The sequence below is a fragment of the Mirounga leonina genome, unplaced genomic scaffold, assembly GCF_011800145.1.
Source record: "Mirounga leonina isolate KUSES-001 unplaced genomic scaffold, KU_Mleo_1.0 Mir_171, whole genome shotgun sequence".
NCBI lineage: Eukaryota > Metazoa > Chordata > Mammalia > Carnivora > Phocidae > Mirounga > Mirounga leonina.
The window spans coordinates 7,050,616-7,074,829 of NW_023270436.1; the positions used below are offsets into that span (position 1 = coordinate 7,050,616).

At 42.5% G+C, this 24,214-nt stretch overlaps 2 protein-coding genes across 16 annotated transcripts in view; both read left to right on the forward strand.

The window, feature by feature from the left end:
• CLIP1 (CAP-Gly domain containing linker protein 1) overlaps positions 1–24,214 on the forward strand; it is a 118,235-nt gene that overhangs the window by 59,535 nt on the left and 34,486 nt on the right. For 6 of the 15 annotated variants that reach the window (XM_035016920.1, XM_035016922.1, XM_035016923.1 and 3 more), the window contains 11 exons: positions 1,137–1,197; positions 2,466–2,498; positions 5,556–5,660; positions 9,313–10,257; positions 12,419–12,535; positions 14,473–14,530; positions 15,247–15,330; positions 16,222–16,378; positions 17,747–17,912; positions 18,010–18,225; positions 23,854–23,970. In XM_035016920.1, the coding sequence (XP_034872811.1) occupies positions 1,137–1,197; positions 2,466–2,498; positions 5,556–5,660; positions 9,313–10,257; positions 12,419–12,535; positions 14,473–14,530; positions 15,247–15,330; positions 16,222–16,378; positions 17,747–17,912; positions 18,010–18,225; positions 23,854–23,970 (2,059 nt within the window). The remainder of the gene's footprint in view (positions 1–1,136; positions 1,198–2,465; positions 2,499–5,555; positions 5,661–9,312; positions 10,258–12,418; positions 12,536–14,472; positions 14,531–15,246; positions 15,331–16,221; positions 16,379–17,746; positions 17,913–18,009; positions 18,226–23,853; positions 23,971–24,214) is intronic. The other 9 variants (XM_035016928.1, XM_035016930.1, XM_035016931.1 and 6 more) reach the window with 7 other exon arrangements.
• On the forward strand, positions 18,237–23,176 carry LOC118018423 (rootletin-like). The gene has a single exon (XM_035016935.1). It carries the CDS (start codon positions 20,453–20,455, stop codon positions 22,712–22,714), a length of 2,262 nt encoding a protein of 753 aa, XP_034872826.1. The 5' UTR covers positions 18,237–20,452; the 3' UTR covers positions 22,715–23,176.

A 24,214-nucleotide genomic window follows, 5' to 3' on the forward strand; every position in this document is an offset into this window, starting at 1 on the left:
TTTCTGATGGCAGCAGCTTAGTGGTCTGTGAGTTCAGGATGGTCAGGGGCGCACTGCTGTGGTAAGGGGTATAGCGGAGATAGAGTACATTCTCTTGCCAAGGAAATGATTCTCTCAATAGAAAGAGAAACACTGTACATAGGAAATTCTCTTTGCATCTTAAAAATGGGCACAAATAAATGAGAGATAGCAACAGGCCTTTTTTAGGCCCTTCTGAATGCCAAGGCACCAGTACCATTTGCTTTGGCTCTTAAGCCAGCTCTTGGTCTGCTGACTGCTGGGCAGGAGAAATGTCTTCCCAGCCCTCCAGTGAGCTTGAGGGGTGTAAATTATTTACGATTATTTTTCTGATTTCACAAAGTAGAATTTTTCTTAAGTGCCAGACATGCTAGTGAGTTTGACAGTTTTGTTTTTGCAGACAGGTTATAAACTTTGTCCCCTTTTCTTCCTTACACTCAAACTTGTGAAGATTTATAACATGGATGTTACCTGGATTTTGTAAATCTTCAGGATACCGTGTTTCATTGACTTGGTGACAGCATTGATTGAAACCCACACCCAAATCAGAGATTTTTAAAATGTGAAGAAAAAAAAAAAAGTGACTCAAGTTGTTCATAACCTTATTCTCCCAGGCTTAGGACAGGTACTGGTATTTTCCTGGGGCTTTCTGCGTGGGTAGCCCCCTAGCCTCACCCTAACATATCCGATGTGGGGTGGTATAAAGAGAGATTGGTTTTTTGTGCCACTTTCCCCTATGTTCTGTAATTGGAAAGTAGAAATTATAGACTTGAAGTCTCAGAACCTGTTTCTGTGGTAATCGGACCTTTTCCCTTTAGGCTGGTCGTGTCTCCATTAGATTCATTCTGTTGGTTGTGACCAAGGAAAACCAGGTGGTTTTTCTCAACTCTTATCTCATGCCTCTTGGAATCAGTACCTGGCTAAAACATTGAAGTTTCCTAAATAGAATAGAGCTCTTGCTCTGTTTTCTAAGCCAGATGCCTAAAAATGCATTTCTTTATTTCCCTCCACCATCATCTGTGTACATTCATCAGGGTATTGATTATAGATCCTTTTTTTTGGTAAGGCAGATGTGTTCCTTGGTTACTTAAGTGTTCTGTTTTGATTTTATTCCACAGGAAGGTGGAGGACCTTCAGTTCCGGGTTGAGGAAGAATCCATCACGAAAGGCGATCTTGAGGTAAAACCTGTCCAGCTCTCTACGGCTTTTATGGGTACTAGTATTCACAAATATGGATGAGATCATTGGCCAGAACAGCCAGCAGAGGGAATGGAGGGAGCCCCAGGCTCGGGTTGGGCGGGGCTGTGGGCGCGGCTACGGCTCAGGTGCCTGAGTGGGTCCTTGGACCTGGGACTCTGCTGTCCTGACTCCAGTGTCCCAGCCACATTTTTACTACTCTTTTCTTGCACTTCAAAATTCAAAACCTTGAATTGGAGTTAAGTCATAAATCTGGCAGTGTGTCCAGGTGAGACTCTAGATGTTCCTCTGATGATCAGAAATGGCATTGTAAGGAGCATTTTTAACTTCATCAAAGTAGTCCCCCAAAAAGTTTTGTACTTTATCTCAGCTTTGCTTTTCGGTTGAGCAGGATCGATTTTTTATAACCCTGTAAAAGGAATAAATACTTGTTCTAGTAATTGATTTTTTTAAAGTGATTACCTGAAGAAAAAACAAGAGCGATTTCTATTTCAGCTTCTTTAATTTCTGTGGCGTATTTTACATTCACAGAGATTTCCGTCAGCATCAAGTTTCTCATCTTTAAACAATTATTCATATTAGTTTTTTAATTCGATGCCAGATTTACATGATTTTGATGATTTTTAAACCACTGCTAGATATATGACAAATACGAATTATGAAATTATTCAAATTTTGCAGATTTTTGGTACTTAAATCTGTAATATTTTAGTAAAACTTGCACTTGTCTGTGCAGTTCCTGGAATATACATTTTTGCTGCCGTTACAAGTTCAGAGCCTATTGGCGGCCCACACCATGATTCCATTCCAGGGGCCCTTCCACATAGGAACTCTGATTCCTTTGGAAATTGTCTTTATTATTGACAAGGAGTAAGGAAGACATTCTCCGAGTTCGAGTTTTATAAGGCCCAGAATTTAGTGGATTACTCATAATTCAGTAGTTACCCTCTTTGCTCATTTCATATACGGTCACATCCCTTTAATTGACTTTCGTGTTGTTCTCATCCATTTAAAAACACCCCGAAGTTCATTAGAAGTTTCATATCCTCATCTGATTCATGTGAGACACAGCCGAGGGTGTGCTGGGGAGGGGCAAGTGAGATCTTCCCATCAGCACCAGGCCGGCATAGACTCTGGTAAACTCGCTCGAAGTTCATCAGAGTTGTTTTGAAATCCTCAACACATAATCAGAACTTTAGTGGAATCTCTCCTTTTGTTGTTGTTTAATTTTTTCATTTTTTTACTGATAGCAAAAGAGCCAGATTTCTGAAGATCCTGAGAATGTAAGAGGGCACTTAACTGTGTGGAGATTTCCCTTGTTAACACAGATTGATGACAGATTAAAATGCTTATTGATATACTCAAATACTAACTGCATCATCTGACCTGAGACATTGACCTTAATATTTCTGTGCATGTGGCTTTAAGAGCAGTTAAATTTGTATCCTGAAGAAATTGTATGTAATGACTAAGCTATATGAATCCATTTATTTAATGCGTAAGCAAATGTTTGCTTTATAAAGAATTTCGCCAGAAAGAAAAAAAAAAGGATTTTGTCTGGGGGCCTGGCCCTTCTTCACTTAACTCATAATGTGTTCTCCTATTAATAGAATCATTCTAAAAGAGAGGATAGCTAACTGAAACCTAAAACACATAAGATGAAGGAATTAGAGAAATTCTGCAGGAAAGTTTACCCAAGTGGTCTAATTTTGTTCCCACGAGAGAGAAGGGCCTTCTGAGGGCCAGACTGCCTTTTTGTGAGCTCCCCCTGCTGGCCAGTGCCTGCCAGTGCAGGTGACAAGAAGCTCAAGCGTCCACGTGTTATGGCTACAGGATTTTCCCGAGTTGGTGAAACTAGAAACGGGCATTGTTCAGTGAAGACGCCATGTGCTTTAAATTTATTATTATCGAAGTGAGATTTTTCTAGTAGCCGTGCTACCAGCAATGTAGGTGTTTCTTTTCCCTCCTCCCTCTGATGAAGATCACACACCCAACTCAGATCTCACCTAAAGAGCCTCCGAAGCAGGACTTCCTCTGGCTCCCGGCCGGCTGGGAGGCCCGCTGAAAGAACCTCACAACTTCTGGCTTTGTTTTACCACCGTAAGAGAGTAAAATTAAAACAAAGATTTTTCTTCCTACCACCTCCTGGCAGCCGAAATAGACAGCTTAAGGCCGAACTTTTAAAAAAGCCTCCGTTCTGAAGGTTTCCTTTTTGTGAAGCTACTTCAGTGATCTGGGTCTCTTCTGTCCTCCCAAAACAGGCTCCCGCTGCATCCGGTGTCAGTCTGCATGGGATCTCCCTCCTGCCTTTCTTGTGCGCTTCTCGCAGAGCCTTTGCTTTCCCTCTCAGTCCCTGTCCCAGGACTTCCCTCTTGGGATGCTCTGTCTTATTGTGAGAAAGGAGTCCTTTTAAAAGGAGGGTTGTCCTGTCCAGTGTAACGTTTTTACCACGCACCGAGGCATGGAAGCTGATCGCTCAGACAGCTGTCAAGTCCCAGATGGTTGGTATGCATACTGGCCAGCAAGGAGGTATTGCAGTCGTCTGGGAGATCGCGGAGTAGGAAGAAGATCACATTCGTGGATGTTTGCTTTTTATCTGGAAGGAGTGACCTTTCACCCAGAGGACACTGAACTCAGTGTCAGGAGGTGAAGAAAGGTTCTGTTGCCTTTTGCTTTTTACTCTTAAGTTTTGGATTTCAGTTCTTGAGGCTGTGACCCCAATTATGTAGATCTGGGTTAGATTCTTTTCTTCTAAAAGCAGATGAATTGAACAACTTCTGTCTAAGGCACATATGGACCAAGGGGACTGTCCAGACAGTTAGGTTTTGAATTTTATTTCATTATTTCTGTGCAGTGTATAGAGCTGAAGCAGATGAGGAAATTAAAAAAAAAATTTTTTTTGTTGTTGTTCACCTTTCAAATATTCCACAATGGTTTATACCTGGTTCACAAGGACACCAAGCACTTTTATATATTGAAATCCCTAGAGGACCATCAGAGTCAGTAAAAGATGTTTATAACATAACATGATCCACCCTCTACTTAAGTTCTGCACACCTTCTGTTACTTTATTTAGAGTTTTTGTCATTTTTGCATTGCCCATAATTGTCCAGACACAGATCTGACCAGTTAGAACCACAAAATATTTAAATTAATGTAAGTGACCAGAAGCTGCTGGGAGCAGTGCTGTCCCTAGGTTTTGTCACTTGGGTCTGCAGATAACCTCTTGGGTGGGGGAGGTGGGTGGGGAAAGAGGTATGTTCAAACTGGTCTGTAGATTATTTCCCATTGATTAAGACTGTGCTGTTACAAAGAGATTTCCTTCTGGGTTCTCTGTCACGTTACATCTAAGTTAAGTGATGATGGGGAGTCTCTGAAGGTTTAAAACAGTTAGGATCTTACCAGCTCTTTTTGCATGGAGTTCAAACTCAGGCCTTTGTGCTGAGTCACCCATTTCTCACTCCTGAGCTGATAACAACGTCATCCTAAGATGGAGAAGATGAGCCCTTCACCAGCTCCCAACTTCTCTCCTGATCTGAGTCTCAGAGATGGAGGCTGTCAAACATAATTATTACTTTATTTTCCCCTTGTAAGTATGATCCCCTCCTTTTTTTCCTTAGTGACACATAGTTTTTGGAAAACCCACTATTGGAAGGAAACTAGGGAACTGGGAAATGTTGCTAAGAATGCCAGACCCTTTTCACTCATCTCAGCAAAGGCCACTGGTGTGATTTTCTCAGCTCTAGTGTCTGGATTCCCTTCATTAGGCTTAACGCTTCATGCTTGTTCACATCAAATTGTACGCCATAGCGCTGGGATCTGCCCTAGGGACCTACTGAACACTTGTAAGACTTATGAGCTTGTGTTTGCCATATTTAGAGGATAGCAGTGGTCATTTTGAGGGTCAATTTACTTGTTAAAGTCACCGAGTCAGTTACATACACAGTAATGTCAAACAGCTGTTGTGGGGAGCGGGAAAATGATAGTTTAGAGGAATATTAACGATTCTAATTTGTGCTGATCAACCTCACTTATCAATATAACTTATATTTGGCTGCACGCATCTGACACTGCTCATCCTGCCTCATGTGTTTCCACTTTTGTCTTTCTCAGTAGACTAGCTTGCGTCCCCTGCCCACCTCATCCTTTCATCCGATAGTGTTCATCCGCACCCCCAGCCTCCCCATCTCAGCCCATCCTCTGCCCTTTTCATTTCCCTTTTTGTTCATCCTCTGGCGGAAGGTACTGGTGGCTCAGCCTGCATGCTGCTCTCTCTCCTCTTGTGCTGGCATGTCATGGTGGCACTGTTGTGTTCTCTTCCTCTTCCTTTTTACTAACAGACGCAGACCAAACTGGAGCATGCCCGCATTAAGGAGCTTGAACAGAGCCTGCTCTTTGAAAAGACCAAAGCTGACAAACTCCAGAGGGAGTTAGAAGACACTAGGGTAATGGTTTTCACTGTTTAAATGAAGCAGACCCGTGTATGGGAATGGTGACGCCTCGGGGGACGTGCCTTGCAGTTGGCCTGAGCCTTGACCCAGTGGTTCTACCTGAGTTTGGTCTTGGTGCTGTTCAGGTGCTCATGAGGGTAGACTGATGGCTAGGTACAGGTATTTCATATCCCGTCTTTCATCCAAGGTAAAGACTCATCGTTCCTTTGGTTAACTCAACCAAAATCAAGATCAGAAACTCTACAACTGTATATGGACTGCATGGACGTCCACAACCACATTTGAGGCTCTTTGTATTCATACCTCGAAATACGTTTCTCCAGTTTGCCACAAGCAGTCAATTGTCCTCTTGTTCTCATATTCCCAGTGACAGGGTTTTCTGAAGAATTTTTTTATTGTTGTTTTACTTTACCTCTCTTTTCCTGACTTCTTCCCTGACTTATTGGGGAAATCAAAACACTGGCTCTTTTGAATGAGAGTTAAGGACTTTCATCCCAGTGACCTTTTTTTCTTGATACCTGATCTGTCTTTGCATTTCCCTCCTTTCTGTCACCAGTAGCTGAAAATCTCAGCGGTCAGGAGGGAAAAGTGCTGAGAATGGAATGGCTTCCTGCAACCCCAGCTCACTGTCCTTAGCCCTTGGAGCTAATGCTTTAGTCATGTTTCCACTTATTTATGTATTAAACCACCTGTATGGTGCTTACTGGTTGCCAGGCACTGTTCTGACCACTGCACCAGTATTACCTTCTTTGATCTCACCTCAACCCCGAGGGAGGTGGTAGCATTGCCCCCATTTTACAGATGAGGATGCTAAGGGATGGAAAGGTTAAATAATTTGCCCAAGGTTACACAGCTAATAGTAATAGTGGAGCCAGGATCTGGATCTAGAACATTTGGCCCCAGAGTCTGTGCTCTTGACCCCCATAGGATGGAGTCGTCTGTTAGAGAGGTAGTTTTGTGCTGAAAAATTTAATAAATAATCCGAGTCATTAACATATAAGAGGACATGTATGTATATATACCTTTTAAATCACAAATTTGATTGTCAGTGGCTAAATTGCCCAGATCCTTAACTATAAAATTTTAAAAATTACTCTGTCGCTGATCACATTTGGTATCCTGATTTTTTTCTTTTGAATTATTAGTATTTGTAGAAATTTCTTTTATTGAGAAATCATTGATCTAAAAATCTAGATAATTGAGTAATTTTTCTTCTCTAAATCGTAAGCTTTTATTTTTTAAGGAGATAATGTTCTCAGTTGGCCTCAAAAGTAAAGGTATCTCCTGTGTATTTGGTGGAAAAAAATCCTGGTAGTTTGGTGATGTTTCTTCGTTACCTGTGAGCCAAAGACTTGATCTGGGAAATATAAGGGACTGATGATAAGATTGGGCTCCTTTAGTGGGAATGGCTGTTGAAGCAAGGAAATATATCTCCATTTTTTTTTTTAAACCTCTGAACTCCTCTTATGTACCTTTGTCAGCAAACAACTTGGATGGATGCCTTTTTTTCCCCCACCCTGTGGTTAAGAAGGCATCATTTACAGCTGGTTTATCCATCTACTCCAGATTCAAGCTGTTTTCTTTCTATAAGAAGTCATGCCTTTTGTTTGATCCTCACTCTTGCTTGGCCAAGTGTGAAACCAGCCAATGAGCCACTTGAGTTTCCTATTACCTATCTTTTAGGAAGTGCTTTAGAATTCCCCTGAGCCAGTACGTCCAGTTTATGAGCAGAGTGTTTGCTGCCGTGGAGAAAGTCGCAAGAATAAGAAATGATACCTGACTTTTATGGCCTCACCCTGGTGGGAGAGGCAGACATATAACTTTGCTCAAGGGCAGACTTTGGGAAGTAAAACAAAAAATGGAAGAGCTATGGAAATGCTACAGTGTAATCATGCTGTTCTTTTTTTCACCTATTTTTTACTTGACATTGACTAATAAAGAACTCTTGTCCTATTGGATTTATTCATGTTCCAGACCTTGTAGCATTGGGGTTCATTAATGTTTTGTACCTTACTCTGTGGCAACAAACTCTTGGACACCCCACCCCCTGCCCCAGAAAAAAGTACATAAACATCTTTAACCTGGAGCATCTCTAACCGTGAAGCACACCAATTGCAGTCGGCTCTGAAATAGTTTAATGACTTCCTCCTGCAGTTTCAGAGACCCAGTTGCTTTCCTTTCCTAGCCTTTTGTGGACATGTTAGTGTTTGTCCATATCACAGCCTGTAGGTGGACAGAGGAAGCGAAGGAAACACATCCATCACCTTCTGTCCCAGTAAAGGCAGTGAGGGAGAGGAGCCTTCAACCTGGAGGAGTTTTGATCCTTGAAGTTTGTTTTTAAATCATTCACATTCCCTTCTCTTTCCCAGGTTAGTCCAGTAATTCACTTTTATGCCTGAAGCGACCGATTCCCACATATTTTGTGTCCTACACTGACTGGCTAACAGGTATCAGAGGGAAATCATTTCTTAAAAATAAAAGGACACAGGTTAAGAAAGTGTTTTTCCTAGTCCTGGGGTGTTTAAAAAAAGCAGATTCCTGGGTGCTATCACAGAGCTCAAATAGAATCAAAACATGTGGGAGTAAGTGGGAACCTGCCTTTTAGACCTACATCCCAGGAGATTGATGTGCATAATAAAGTCTGAGAACCACTGGGTTAGGGTAACAAGATATGTACGTTAAAATGCCAGTAGAATTATAAAATCTAAAAGGCGGGACTCTCTAAAGATTCATATATATAATTGCAGGTAAGTAATTGTTCTTATTTTGTCTTTCTAAAAAAAAGGTTAGTAAATTATTTCTTCATTATCCAGCTAAAGCTTTTATTCTACAGCTGATTCATTGAAACGTTTGATAGGTAATTTCACACCTTTTATACCAGTGATAGGCCACAGAAGTATAATACCAACCACATATATATAATCGAAAATTCTGTGCCACCCACATTAACATACTTTTTTAGTAGATAAAAAGAAACAGGTGAAATTAATAATATATTTGATTTAAGCCAGTTTATCCAGAATAATACCATTTTATCATGTAATCAGTATAAAAACTAACAAGATATTTTATGTTCTTTTTTCCCCCTAAGTCTTCAGCATCTGTCTCTGTTACCCTTACAGCATCTGTCCCATTTCTGGTGCTCTGTAACCATGTGTATTATCATACCAGGTAGCACAGTTCTTTAAAATCACCTGCATTAGATGAGTGAGCATTTACACATGCCGGGTGAAGCAGAGGAGGGAAAAACCAAGTAAAATGAGGAGGCTTTTGTCTTCCCTCAGCTGGACATACCTGAGAACTTTGAAAGCTGTTCTTTCTGTTAACTTACTATCAGTTGATGGGCACTTCTCTAAGTTTCTTTAGAGGAAAAAGAAATAAATCTGGAATAAGTTAAATTCCATCTCAGTTTTCGATTCCTGGAGCATCTCAGGATGGTGGAAATTTGCCAAAGATGATGACTTTGGAGTTCTCAGAATTGGGCTTCCTCCATGATGGCAGTTAGAGGTGGGTGAGCCTGCAGGCATTCGCAGTAGCTTGACGGCTGCCTGAGGTGGGGGAGTTATTAAAGATCTTCAAGGTTAAAGAAAATCGTCAGTGATTGGTTATTTACCTGATTTGTTTTTCTTTGGACTGCGGTTACTAGGTGGCTACAGTGTCGGAAAAGTCCCGTATAATGGAACTAGAAAAAGACCTAGCGTTGAGAGCACAGGAGGTAGCTGAGCTGCGGAGGAGGCTAGAGTCCCATAAGCCTGCTGGGGATGTTGACATGTCACTCTCCTTTTTGCACGAGATAAGCTCTTTGCAAGAAAAATTAGAAGCCGCCCATGCTGACCACCAGAGAGAAATCGCTTCTCTGAAGGAGCAGTTGGGAGCCCGTGAAGAAACACATCAGAAGGAGATAAAGGCTCTTCAGGCTGCCACAGAGAAGCTTTCCAAAGAGAACGAGTCATTGAAAAGCAAGCTTGATCATGCCAACAAGGAGAACTCCGACGTGATAGCCCTGTGGAAGTCCAAGCTGGAGACGGCCATCGCATCCCACCAGCAGGCAATGGAGGAGCTGAAGGTGTCCTTCAGCAAGGGGGTCGGGACAGAGACGGCAGAGTTTGCAGAGTTAAAAACACAAATAGAGAAGATGAGACTAGATTACCAGCACGAAATAGAAACTCTGCAGAACAAACAAGACTCTGAAAGGTCTGCTCACGCTAAAGAGATAGAAGCCCTGAGAGGTAAGCTGATGGCAGTCATTACGGAAAAGGAGAGCAGCCTGGAAGCCGTCAAGGCAAAACTGGACAAAGTGGAAGACCAGCATCTAGTAGAAATGGAGGACACCTTAAACAAACTGCAGGAAGCTGAAATAAAGGTAAAGGAGCTAGAGGTACTACAAGCCAAATGCAGTGAGCAAACCAAGGTTATTGATAATTTTACATCACAGCTCAAGGCTACTGAAGAAAAGCTCTTGGATCTCGATGCACTTCGGAAAGCCAGTTCCGAAGGTAAATCGGAAATCGAGAAACTTAGACAGCAGCTTGAGGCAGCTGAGAAACAGATTAAAAATTTAGAGATTGAAAAGAATACTGAAAGTGGCAAGGTTTGTATTGGTGTCTTCCATCCTTTTATTTTGTCAGTCTCACTTTGCGTTGTGTGTCACTTCTGAGTGGAGCTCATTCATCTTCCAAATTCCCCATTTACTTACAGCAGATTGCCTGGTGCTAGTAGATTTCCCAGTTGCATACAGTGTCCTCTGAGTATCTTGAGCATGGTTTAATTTGAGGAGATTAGAGAAAATAATGGCCCAACTAGGTTAATTTATTTTGGTTTCCTAGTATCTGGGTACTTTATGACTTTGTCTCTGGGACATGCTCTGTGACCTGTTAAAGCTTGGTTCTAGAGCGCCTGGGTGGCTCAGTTGGTTGGGCGACTGCCTTCGGCTCGAGTCATGATCCTGGAGTCCTGGGATCGAGTCCCGCATCGGGCTCCCTGCTCGGCAGGGAGTCTGCTTCTCCCTCTGACCCTCCTCGCTCTCGTGCTCTCTGTCTCTCATTCTCTCTCTCGCAAATAAATAAATAAAATCTTTAAAAAAAAAAAAAGCTTGGTTCTAATCTGTAATTTCTTTTTAAAGATTTAGTTATTTGAGAGAGTGTGAGAGCGCATGCACAGGAGAAGGGGCAGAGGGAGAGGGAGAGGGAGAGAATCTCAAGCAGCCTCCCCGCTGAGCTCTATCCCACAACCCGGAGATCACGGATCTGAGCCGAAATCAAGACTCGGATGCTCAGCCGACTGAGCTACCCACGTGCCCCTGTAATCTCTTTTAAAATAGAGAACTCAGCTAAGATGATGGTATTAAGGTAAATGAAGGAACAGACAAGAAAGAAGCTTATATGATTATCTCCTCCTCCTTTTCCATTTACATCATTGTGCCATCCATACGCTTGTATACAAACGCACTGTGGATGCTGAGTGCCACGTGACTGTTGTAAATTAACACGCGGTGATAAATAATGCAGCGGAATAAGGTTAAGAGCCTGGAGCCCTTGGCTTTGCCGCTTCTGTCCCATTGGAGAGCTTTTCCTATGCTGCAGTGAGGACGGGTTCTATTCCTTGCCTTTTTGAGGAAAGATGGAGAAGTATGCTTTTGGTCAAGGCATAGGAAATTGCATGAAACATTTGCCAGCTACATCCCTTTCTAATTAGCCTTGTCAAATGTCATCTTCATCTTTAAGGACTGTTTGAGGAATGAATGGCCCCAGTCCTCCTGCCACTGGTAGGGGTGTGGGTGCTGATGCGGAATGTTCTGAGGTTTTTACGGGAGAAGCTGCTTTGGCAAAGGATTGTAAGGTTAGATGGGGGAAGTGTGAGGACAGACAGAAAAACTGCTAAGTAACCTTAGTTGAAGATGACAAGCTAATTACAGGAAGTTTTTCTCAATCTCCTCACTTGGATCCGAAATACCAGTCAAATCACAAAAATTAATTAGGAGAGAATATGTAGCTAAGGGTTCATCAACTCTTTTTACATCAAGATTTAATGAAAACCAATTTCTGATTACTGTTGTCCAGTGCATTTAAAAAAATTTTTTTTTAAAGATTTTATTTATTTATTTTGAGAGAGAGAGAATGAGAGAGAACACATGAGAGGGGATAGGGTCAGAGGGCAAAGCAGACTCCCTGCCGAGCAGGGAGCCCGATGCCGGACTCGATCCAGGGACTCCAGGATCATGACCTGAGCCGAAGGCAGTCGCTTAACCAACTGAGCCACCCAGGTGCCCCAGTGCATTTTAAAATTTTTTATTTTTTTTTAAATGTTGAACTACTTTAAGCACATACAAATATAGAGGAAATAACACAGGCCACATGTCTCCATTCTTCCTGCTTGATAGCCTTTAAAGTCCAGAAAATGAAATTGCTTAACTTACCCATTTAGAAAGTAAGCATCTCCACTTTCTGCCTTGGATCATGCTGATATTCCAGATTTTGGTGTAGAAAAATACTCTTTTTGACTATTTTAAATAGTCATTAGATCGTACTATCTAGAACTGATTGTGGGCAGTCATCGGCTTCTTAGAATTAACAACAACAAAAAAAACAGTTTTGTTTTGTCTTTTTTACCCATGCCTTTATTCCTTTCAGTTTTATTTGGTTGTTTTTGTTTCTCATATGTGTTTTATGTTTGTTTTATTTTTTGTTTCTCATTCATTCTTTTTTGTTTCCTTGTGTTGGTTTGCTTCTGCACCATGTAACTCTGTACGGTAGGCTAGTAGCGTTACCAGAGAGCTGCAGGGGAAAGAGCTAACACTTAATAACCTTCAGGAAAACTTGAGTGAAGTCAGTCAAGTGAAAGAGGCTTTGGAAAAAGAACTTCAGATTTTGGTAAGTACCTCTTGGGAATCGGACTGTAAGGGTTTCTGGCCATTTGAATGGTTCCTGGTTTAAAAACAAAAATCTCCGTAAAGAAAGAAGCATTGCGCCTCTTTCCCTTTCTCTTTCAAAGTATTGATTTAAGTTGAGTGTATTAGTCATTGGCTGATAAATACCTTGAAGGGAATGGGATCAAACTAGCAATAAAGGTAGGTATTCCCTTTTCCTTTTCTAAATCTGTCCTTTGCCTCTGGTAAATGCACCGCTTTCACATATGATTGACTGGTTAGTTTTGCTAAACACAAGGACCTTCCAAGTTATACACTCAGCACATTGGGGTTTCATTTATAATGAGGTTTAGGCTGTGCCTTCTACCTCCTTGTGACAGCAAGCTGGAGAGAGCTGTGCTGGACACCTCTGTGTTGGCACCCTCTGTTAGCACAGTGCCGTCTAACCCAACGAAGTCCAGGAATCATTTCTTCCAACTCGGTTAAATTCTGTCTCAGCAAATTACATTTCTTTTCACGTATATCCTCTTGCCTTAATCGCAAGTTGTAAGACATTTTTTCCTTACCCTTTCTCAACTGTTCTCCCTTCTTCCTGCATCAAAAACTGAACTTAGTCAAGGCTGACCGCCATAAGCACACAGCATGGGAAAGGAGAATCGTAGGCTTATGGAGAAACTGGGAAAGAGAAACATGAGTTAGGAGGGGACACTTGTCTTAGATCCTCCATAAGGAGGGGACACTTGTCTTAGATCCTCCATATACCATCATCTTTCCCGCTTATTAAACTTCTGTGCTAGTACCAGAGGTGAATGAGTGTTTGCTTTTTTTTTTTAATGCCAGTATTATGAATTTCTTCTTTTTCAAATGTCAAATATATAGCTGCACTGTTCATCATTGTAGGTACTGTCCACATACGACTGTATAAATTTAAATGAATTAAAAGTAAATAAAACATAAAATTCAGTTCTTCAGTTGTACTAGCCACATTGTACGTGCTGAATAGCCGCATGTGGGCTAGTGCTACCATATTGAACAGCCCAGGATAGCGGGATAGACTGTTTCCATCATGACGGATGGTTCTATTGGGCAGTTTCGATATACAGTATTTTAGCTACATTTTGAGAGGAAGTTGGCACGGGAATCATGATTTTCTAATACGATGTCCTTTAAAAAAATGTGTTTTGAGTTCCATACTATTTCTCTGGCCTCGCCTCCCCTGCCCCCCAAACTTTGAGGATGCTTTACTTTTCTTGTAAATTAGCATACCCTCTGTACTCTGAAGAGAAAATTTGCCACCTAAGTCTGGCTTTGAGAATAACACAGGGGGATGACCTTTGGGCTTTGGTGGACTTGTGTTGCTTGTGTGCCCATTTTTTCATAATCCTAAATAGTTAGAAATATTCATTGAAAATTTTTCTTGGTGTGTCTAGCTCAAAATTCATCTCAGGAAGACCGACCAGGAGAGCGTTTTAGTTTTTTTTAAATTTACTGTCACATTTAGAAAAGAGTAGGTGAGTGGTGGGCCTTTTTGGGTTAAGAAGTAGTTGATACAGTTTCAAGATATTAGGCTCTGATTACTCTCAGAAAACATTACAGGATTCTGACTGTTGTCACAGTCCTGCTGCTGGAGGGTGGCGACAGGAAAAAAACATACGTGTGCACCACGTGTATACACAAGCACATACGTGTGCACATTCACACACGTGTACAGATGTACACGCATGCTCGGGCAAGGACAGAGATGTAAACCCTTTCCCCTGTGTCACGTACACGCACGGGACACATATGGTAGTGCTTGGTGCCAGCGTGTTTTAAGTGTAAGTTTTAATGAGACAAAATCAGTCACAAAAAGTAGATAGTACTGTAATTATGACTGATTGAAACTTTTTATTTCTGTAATTTGGTATCTTTCTGTTCTGAATATCCCACTCTTAATTTTAGAAAGAAAAGTTTGCTAATGCTTCGGAGGAGACGGTCTCTGTTCAGAGAAGCATGCAAGGTATGTCTTACTAAGTATGGCTTTAGATTTTTTTTTTTTTTTTTTTTTTTGAGTGAGAGAGAGCACATGAGAGGGGGGAGGGTCAGAGGGAGAAGCAGACTCCCTGCCGAGCAGGGAGCCCGATGCGGGACTCGATCCAGGGACTCCAGGATCATGACCTGAGCCGAAGGCAGTCGCTCAACCAACTGAGCCACCCAGGCGCCCCTAAGTATGGCTTTAGAGAGTGTCAGGTTCTCACGTTGGAGCCTCTGGGTGCAGGGACCAGATACTCCTGTAGTCTGACGACACGCTTCTGGAAGCTTCTGCAGCACAGAGTAACACCAGAGTGCACTGGCTTCCTGAAGCCTCAGACTCCCAGTAACTTCTTTCTTCTTGTGACTAAAAGCTTGTTCCGTGTAAAAATTTAAGTATCCTTGGGAAAAATACTATCTTACTTAATCTTTAGTCATGGGTAGCTTTTTTGAGTTTTAGCTGGAAATAGGAAAGAGAGGCCTGGAAAGGGATGCCTGGTGCCTGTCTAATCTACAGATGTGGGGAGGCAAAAAGGCTTGCTTCTCTAGGTCAGTACACGGTGGTTTGATGTTGTAATGGGACTTTTTAGTATTTCTGTCCTCTCAAATCCCAAGCATGTGATTTGATTTGGTTGTAAGACTGCCAACCTCTAGATGGCTTATTAAGTATGAAATATGTTAAACTCTTACCTTTATCCCCAATAGAAACTGTAAATAAATTACACCAAAAGGAGGAACAGTTTAATGCATTATCTACTGAATTGGAGAAGTTGAGAGAAAATTTAACAGGTAAGATGTCTCTGCTTACAAAGCATTGAATACGGTGGGTTTCCTAGGATTTGAGATAACTGTAGTACGTTACAGTAACATCTATTTGGGGGTCACTTCTTCGCTCGTTAGTGTGGTATAATGCGATAAAATACTTGCTTGAGGTCTGTAACCTCCACAAATCCTCTCTGCCCTGTTTTCAAACAAGTCAGAATCCCCACACATCACCACTCCTCCCACTGTCCTTGATTCAAGCTAACCGTCATCTTTCACTTGAGCTGCTGTAACAGCTGGCCCCCTGCTCTGCCTGCTTTTGCTCTCATCTCCTTTAGTCCATGTGCAGCACAGCATCCAGAACCATCCTTCTGCCAAGTCGGGTCATGTCACTTTCCTGCTCGAGCTCACCCAGTGGCTCCCATCTCACTCAGAGTAAAAACTGCAGTCTTACCAATGCCAAGCCCTGTTACTTCTCTGATGGCCTCTCGTACTACCCTTGCCCTTGTTCATTCTACTCCAACCATATTGGCCTTGTTGGTAATACTTGCAAGTCAATCATTTTTGTGCCTCAGGGCCTTTGCACTTGCTTTCCCTAAGTTCCTTCAGGTCTTTACTTAAATGTCACCATTCAGAGAGGCCCTGTCTAAGATTTTAGCCTCCCCAACTCCTTGGTTCCTTTCTCTGCTTGTATTTTTTTCCCTCTTAGCAATTAACACTATTTTTATACTGTTTGTGTTTTTTTTTTTAAATCTTCTTTATTGTCCGTCATCTTGGCTAGAATATGATTTTCATATTCTAGGGCAGGGGTTGCTTTATGCAAATATTCCCAGAGCAAACCTTGGAATATAGGATGCAGTCAGTAAACTTTTGTTGACTGTAACACTACGGTGCTATTTTTTTTCTATATATATTCAGATATGGAGGCAAAATTTAGAGAGAGAGATGAAAGAGAAGAGCAGTTGATAAAGGCGAAGGAGAAGTTGGAGAACAACATTGCAGAAATAATGAAGATGTCTGGAGATAACTCTTCTCAGCTGACAAAAATGAATGACGAGTTACGTCTGAAAGAAAGGTATGTATGAATGGTTATAAGGGCGCCTGACTTAGGTTTGTCTCTGAAGTGGGGTCTCGGAGGGAAGGGGGCCAAAATTCAGGATTGTTCTGTTTAAAAGTTTCCTGTCGCTCTTCCTTTTTCTTACCACATGAGTGTACCCTTAAATCAGCTACAGAACCTTCTAAGTAATACAGTATTGTAGATTTTTTGATGGCTTGTAAAGACAAGGCAGTGGTTTACCAGGCGCAGGAACATCTTTCACGGGCAGCCTATTCAGTGTAATGAAGGGTAACCGTATTACAGGCTGACTAGGTGTGTGCCCTGCACTCTGCAGACAGCTCTAGCAGAGTGTTTTCTGATTCTCATAATAATCCTGTGAGGTGAGCGTATTCTTGTTCCCATCTTGAAGAGAAAAGAATAGAGGCTTCACGAGGTGAAGTGACTTGTCTGCAGTTTCGGGCCTGGGTGGGCCGGTCCCCGAGCCCTCACTGCTGGTCAGCGCTACCTCGTAGGCCCTCCGTGCTGCAGCTTCCGTCTCCACCTCCCTTCCTGTCTTTATTCTGAGGCTGTTGTTGCTTTGATCTTTCTTTTCTTTTAATAGCTGCCAGATAAAAGTCAAATGTTTTATTTCATAAGGCAGAAACTTTCAGAGGACATTTTAGGTCCATGAGACCCACGATTCTGGAAGCGTGACTAGTTGGCATTTAGGTTTACATCTGGCCATGCACCCCCATGGTTCAGTGTGGTGGTGGGTGGGGGGTGGCAGCTGGGCTTGGGTTGGCCACCTGTGGTCAGACTTGCTGTGACGGGGGGAGCTGCCCAGGTGCCCCAGGGATCTCCAGCTCTGCGAGTGTTGGACAGGTGCCCGACCCAGAGGGACCATCCAGATTTCCCTCCTCCACTCTTGGAGTCCTCTGATAGCCTGCTCTCTTGTGTCCCACGTCTTCTGTACGTCCTGTTGAACCACATTGGTATTGCGAAGCTAGATCTTGAAGTTATCACTTGTCATTTTGTATCTTGTGTTCTCAAGGGGCACTACAATGAGTTTTTGATAATCTCGTCTGCTAAAGTTTTTTGAAACTAATTCATTTCCTCATCTATGTTTACTTTTCATTCATTTTTCCTTACTGATCTATTGACATAAAATAATAAAACTTCACAATTACAGTAGTTGTCACTCTAAATAATGTATTTATAACTGTCTCAATTGTTAAAATTAGTCTTCAAGGCAAGTCAAGCCATTTTTTTGGTTGTTTATTTCAGATGTTGTTAATTACTCATAACTTATAATCATTAATACAGTTATGAATAGTATCTAAGTATAACTCTGGAATTTAAGGCATTCTTTTTGAAAACTCTGACACTTTGTGTTGAACCTTGTTCTAGAGATGTAGAAGAATTACAGCTAAAACTTACAAAGGCTAATGAAAACGCAAGCTTTCTGCAGAAGAGTATTGGGGAGGTCACTCTCCAGGCGGAACAGAGCCAGCAGGAAGCAGCTAAAAAGCATGAGGAGGAAAAGAAAGAGCTGCTGAGGAAGTTGTTGGACCTGGTAAGGAGAGAGTGTATGGAACTAAGTGCTGGCAAGGAAGGCGAGGGCGGTGCAGATACGGCTGGGTGACTTACTGTTTCCCTCGGCGTTTCTGCAGGAAAAGAAGATGGAAATGAGCCACAACCAGTGCCAGGATCTGAAGGCCAGGTTCGAGGAAGCCAGTTGTGAGACAAAGGCGAAGCATGAAGCTGTCCTGCAGAGCCTGCAGAAGATGCTGTCGGACACGGAGCAGAGGCTGAAGGCCGCGCGGGAGGAGAACAGCGACTTGATGCAGGAGATGGCGGAACTGAAAAAGCAAGCCGACAAAGCCCAAGTATGTTCTGGGAGGGGGTCACGAAGCCGCACGGCATCAAGGCCGCAGTGGGGCGTGTAAAGCAGCAGCAGATGGGAAGGGTTGCACCGGCCTTTACAGATCGATGCTAACCTCCGAGCGCATGGCAGGATGGCGAATTCCGTTTTCCTGGCTTCCGGCGCTTTCTGCTAGCTGCTGCCCCTGCTCAGGGGTGGCTACTGCCCGGGTCTTCCCCGAGTGCGCCCTGTAGCCTCACCCCACCCCCCGCGCTGCTGGCTTCCCAGCTGTCCCAGAGAGTCGCGTGTAGCCGGAACTCTCTCCACCTGCTTGCAGGAGACTCTGTTGTGGCCTCTAATCTTGGCCGTCTTGCTGCCACCGTGCAGTGGGGTTAGGAAGGACGTCCTGCAGCAACGCAACAGGCTGAGGCCAAGTGAAGCTAGTGAGCCCTGGAGAAGCAGGGCTCCTTTAGGGCACATTAGAAGTGAGGGCTCTAGAGAGGGCTTCTGTATGTCCCCGGAAGGCACAATCCTGTTATTAAATAGAGTAGAATTTAATACATTGAATTTGATTTTATGGCATCAGGATCATCTCTGCAACCCAGTATATTTTTTTGACTCTGGTTACTTAATGAAGTTCAACCGTCCTACCGGTGTTTAACTTTTTCCTGCCATCATTGAATTTGCTCAAAGAAAAGTAAATACTTGCCTTTAATTATTTTTAATGTTTGTCTAGGAGATTAGTAAAAAGGAAGTGTAAGAGCAGACATGAGACTTGAAACAAATCCCACCTGAAACTTGTTAATTAGGCTGGACCAGGACAGAACACAAGCCACGTCTGCATACACACACCTTCTCTCCTTCCTGTGTCACCCTCTCCCTGTAGAACATGTCCAGCTCTATGAGCCATTTAACACTGATTTCCAGATCTTTTGTCTTTGTGCTTCCCTTTAGCAGGACAGACTCCACCTTTTCAGTGTTTCCCTTAAAATGTGGCAGTCTGGCCAAACCATAGCTTTCCAGTAGTTTGTGTGAAGGCTCATTAATTTTGCTTACTGGTGTTGTAAATTTTTTTTTTAATTTTTAATTTTTTACAAGGGTCATTAGGATTGTTCCCCTTCCAAAGTTGTCTCTGTCTGATTTCTGTGGATTTTAATGTCTGTCAATAATAGTGGCTCACAGACTGTTTTACGAATCTGATGAAACCTTAAGATCTTCCCCTCCTAGGGAAAATTTATATGCTCAACAAGTTTTTATATGAGACGTCAGGAGGTTCACGGAGCCCACGAAGTTGCTGTGTTTCCTGGCTGAAGAGCCAGTGATCTGTAGCTATGTTGTCCAAGGCGCTAGCTGCTGGCCACATTAAATTTGAGTTTCAATTTGTTTATATTTTGATAAATTACAAATCGAGCTCCTCACTCGCACTCGCTGCACTTCACGTGCTCACCAGCCACACACATGATCGGCAGCTACCATATTCGTGCAGATAAAGAACACCCACATCGCTGCAGAAGGTTCTGGACAGCGCTGGTATAGATAATGTGCTCAAGTCATTTTATAAACTAGTATTTTTTTTAAAAAAACCCATGTATTTTAGTCACCAAAAGTCTAGCAAATTGGTCTGTACTTTTAATAAGTTATATGTAATAATTGGGATTAAATCGGTCAGGTCAGTGACTGTCCTTTAGAAAGTCAAGGTCTTTAGTTAGTTTGAAAAGCAACAGTTTATATTCCCTCACCCTTCCCCCCCCCCTTTTTTGGTTAAAATATACTCACTTTTTGTAGTTCTCTGGATTGTATTTTTTAAAATTCTTCTCTGAATTCTTCCTACAATAGAAATAATTGGGAAGTTGGAAGGACAGGAAAGAATCTCATGCCCTGATGTCCAAGTCAAACTACTGTTTTTGCCTCGTTAGATACCACTCAGGAATGATTTCATAAGTGTTGCAAAGAAAAAATAAACCAGTATGTAGACCAGCACTTTGCAAAGCTAAACCTGCTTTGTATTAATTATCCTTTTTTGGGCTCTTTTCATCTGGTTTTCCCCTCCTTGTTATCCCAGATAGTTTTTATGACATTTATTGTAAAAAAAAAAAAAAAAAAAAAATTCAACCTTTTACGATTTAGGTTACATTAAGCTATTTGGGCTTGCATTTGTCTGCTTGATTTCATTTTGTTTCCATTCTTTCCACCCTTTGTTTCTGTAGTCGCTAACATATTTGTTAACATCAGCCAAAAAAGAAATTGAACTAATGTCAGAAGAGCTGAGGGGTCTGAAGTCAGAGAAGCAGCTTCTTGCACAGGAGGGAAATGCTTTAAAGTTAGAAAAAGGTTCACTTTTATCAAAGCTGGTAGAGGTGGAGGCCAAAATAACTTTACTCCAGGAAGATCAACAGAAACTGTGGTCGGTAAATGAAACTCTTCATTTAGAAAAGGAGACAGTCTTAGAAGAGAAGCAAGATGCTGAAAAGCTTTATCGGCAGGAACAGCTCCATAAAGAATCTTTGGCTGTCGAGAGAGAGCAGTTACTACGAGAAATCAATACTGTGCAGGAAGAACTTTTGAAGATCAGTATGGAAAATGACTCTCTGCAGGCTTCCAGGGCAAGCTTGCAGACACTCGTGGAAGAGCTCCGGCTCAGCAAAGATACTTTGATTGCTAAGTCTAAGAAGGATCAGGAAGAAAAAGATCACCTGGAGGATCATATCAAGAAGCTTGCTACTGAAAACATTGCCTTGGCTAAAGATAAAGATGAAATTATTCAGAAGCTGCAGAGCTCTTACGAGGAACTAGTCAAAGATCAGAAAACCTTGGTGCAAGAGATTGAAGATCTCACCACTGAGAAAAAGTCAGCTTTGGAGAAGCAGTCAGGTCTTGATAACATGTGCATAGCCTTAAAAGTGGAAAGAGAAAATCTTCTCCAAAGCAGCAAAGATCTGCAGTTTGAGAAGAACATGCTTCTTCAAGATCAGGAAAAGCTGAGCGCCAGCCTGGAGGCCGCCCTCCAGATCAAGCAGCTACTCAGTACGGAAGCCAGTGGGCTCCGCACACAGCTAGACGATGCCCAGCGGGCTCTGAGGAAGGCTGAGCTGGAGATGAGGCAACTTCAGGCTACAAACACCAGCCTCACCAAGCTCCTGGAAGAAATCAAGGCCAGTCGGGAGATTACAGACTCCGAGTGCTTCCAGCTTCTGCATGAAAAAGAAACCTTGGCCTCATCTGAGAGAAGACTCTTAGCTGAAAAAGAAGAACTTCTACGTGAAAACAGGCTCATCGCTGAAAAACTGAAGAAATGCTCGGAAGAGGCCGCCCATATCGAGATAAGCCTGAATGAGAAGATCACTTACCTAACTTCTGAGAAGGAGATGGTATGTCAGAAAATTACTAAGCTCAAAAAGCAGCATGACAGTCTCTTGAAGGAAAAGTCTGTCCTGGAAATGCAAAATGGAGATTTGCTTGCAGAGAGAGAGAATTCCATGAAAACCATAGGAGACCTCAAAAGGAAATACGATCAAGAGTCTGCCAACAGAAGAATCATAGTGCACGAGAAGATGAAACTCCTTGGTAATCTCGACACTCTGAAGAAGGAGCTTCAGGAGAGGAAAAGGGAAAACCAAGAGCTGGCAGCCACCAAGCAGGAGCTCTCTCTGATGCTGAAAGAGGCCCAGAATGCCAGGAAGAGTCTAGAAAAAGAGCATACGAGCACCCTGCAAGCAAAGGAGAGTCTGAATGCCGAACTTCAGACGTGCTGTTCTGAAAAGAGCATCTTGCTGAGGGACGGGCTGAACCTGCAAGAAGAGTGTCAGAGACTAAACGAGGAGATCCACACCATGCAGCAGTCCTTCATCCTGGAAAAGGAAGCCAGAGCACAGGAAAACGAGTCATCCCTGTACGAAAACAATAAACTTCACGGGAGGATGGCGCTCCTGGAGCAGGAGCTGGAAGAGTTACGAGTGTGTACTAAGCAGCTGCAGTCCGAAAATTTTGTGCTCGTCCAAGAGAAGACCAAGTCAGAGCAGAAAGTGGTGGAGATAATTAAGGAGAAGGAGCTCTTGAGTGCAGAAACGGCTCGGCTCGCTGCCAATATAGAGACTCTGAAGAGCGATTTCACCACCTTGTCCAAATCCAAGTTGGAGCTGCAGGAACTGCACAGCTGCCTCACCAAGATCCTGGACGACCTCCGGCTGAAGCATGAGATGACGTTGGCCGATCGCGCCAAGGTGGTACAGGACAACAAGAACCTCCTGGCCGAGAAGAGAGACATGATGCTGGCCAAGGAGGAGCTCCTGAAGGAGAAGGAAAGGCTGGCAGAAAGCTACTTCATCCTTCAGAAAGAGATTAGCCAGTTGGCCAAAACCAACAGCCATATCTCGGGCAACCTCCTAGAATCTCAAAATGAAAACCGTATTTTGAGGAAAGACAAGAGCAAGCTCACTCTTAAAATTAGAGAGCTCGAGACTCTTCAGTCATTTACGGTAAAATGGGAGGGTCAGGGACCAGGCCTGGACTACTAACCCCGGGCACTAACTTCCTAGCAGCCCTGGGGGGCTTGTCTTCGTGACCACGTGAGGAAATGCACCCCACTTAAGCAGCTGCTCATATGTCTCACGCTGTTGTTTTACCACCTGAAGGGGCAGTTCTTTACTAAATCTCTAATTGCAGTTGTCTCTCTCCATTGGAAAGAATTGTAAACTGTGAATAAAAAGGATACATTTTTTTAATTTAAGGAGAAATTTTCTTGAAAAAGTCAACTGTGGTTCTTAAAGGATTAAGAACAGTAGTAAAATGGGCACATGGTGAAACATAGTATCTTCTATTTGGCTTTTAACTGTTTGCTTGTGTCTTTCCAAGTGGAGTTGGAACACTCCAACGAACTTTCCCATGGCTGGTAGTAGGGAAGGCATAATGCAGAATTCCCATCAGCTTTAGTAGACTGCATGAAATTGTAAGCAAGTGCCTAAAAATATTTTAATTTCTTTTTTATGAAAAACAAGAAATAAAAAATTTTATTTTTTATGATTATTTTTATATCAGCTAAGGATTTGTGTCTATATGCATATGATCTTTTTTATTCACAGCCATGTTTATGTTCATTACCCACAACTTCTCTCATAGACTTTTCCACTTAATGCTTCTCATTAAATACTTGAGCCTTATGTTAATAATTGCCCAAATAATTTTTATTTTTAGTTGGGAAATTCCCAACCTAAATTACAGGTGATTTCAAAAGCCCCAAATCTGAAATAGCAAGAATAGTATTTCAAACATACAGCAATAAATACGATGAAGGGAAAATTCAGCTACATAAGGATGTTACTGTTCGTTATCACTGAACGTTTCTCTCAAACATAGATCAGAGTGATGAGCGTGACTGTCAGTGTAACTTTGGAGCTTGGAAGATGTAGGGGTGGAAGGGTCTGGAAATACACAAATTGCAAATTGCAGTTGGCTTGTTTGAAGAACGGCATGAAAGGGGTTTGTAACTTGGTTCCCCTTTCATGGCTCGGTCTGTTTGTCTCAGCATTGGATTGGTGGCTGGTCCTTCACCTTAACCACACAGACAGTGAGGGCTGCCTGAGCAGCACAGCCTGAGTGTCCCCGATGGGCTTGCTGAGGGCTGTCCTCATTTCTCACAGTGCTTTCTTGTGTTCAGGCTGCTCAAACGGCAGAAGATGCCATGCAGATAATGGAACAGATGACCAAAGAGAAGAGTGAAACTCTGGCCTCCTTGGAGGATACCAAGCAAACAAATGAAAAACTACAGAATGAAGTAATCAGATTTAAATGGCTTTTTGTACAAAGGACAGCTTACCGACTTCATGGAATGTTTGATCACTAACTCAGGATTGTTTATTTTTTGAAGTGTGGCCTCATACAGGTTTGATCTGTGTTAGTGGAGTTGAATGTACACCAGAACCACGATAATATTAAATAAAGCATATGACTTCATTACTCATTTAATAGGATCAACCTTTAAAAAAAAATGAGGGGAAAACCCCAATAGCGTGGCTTTC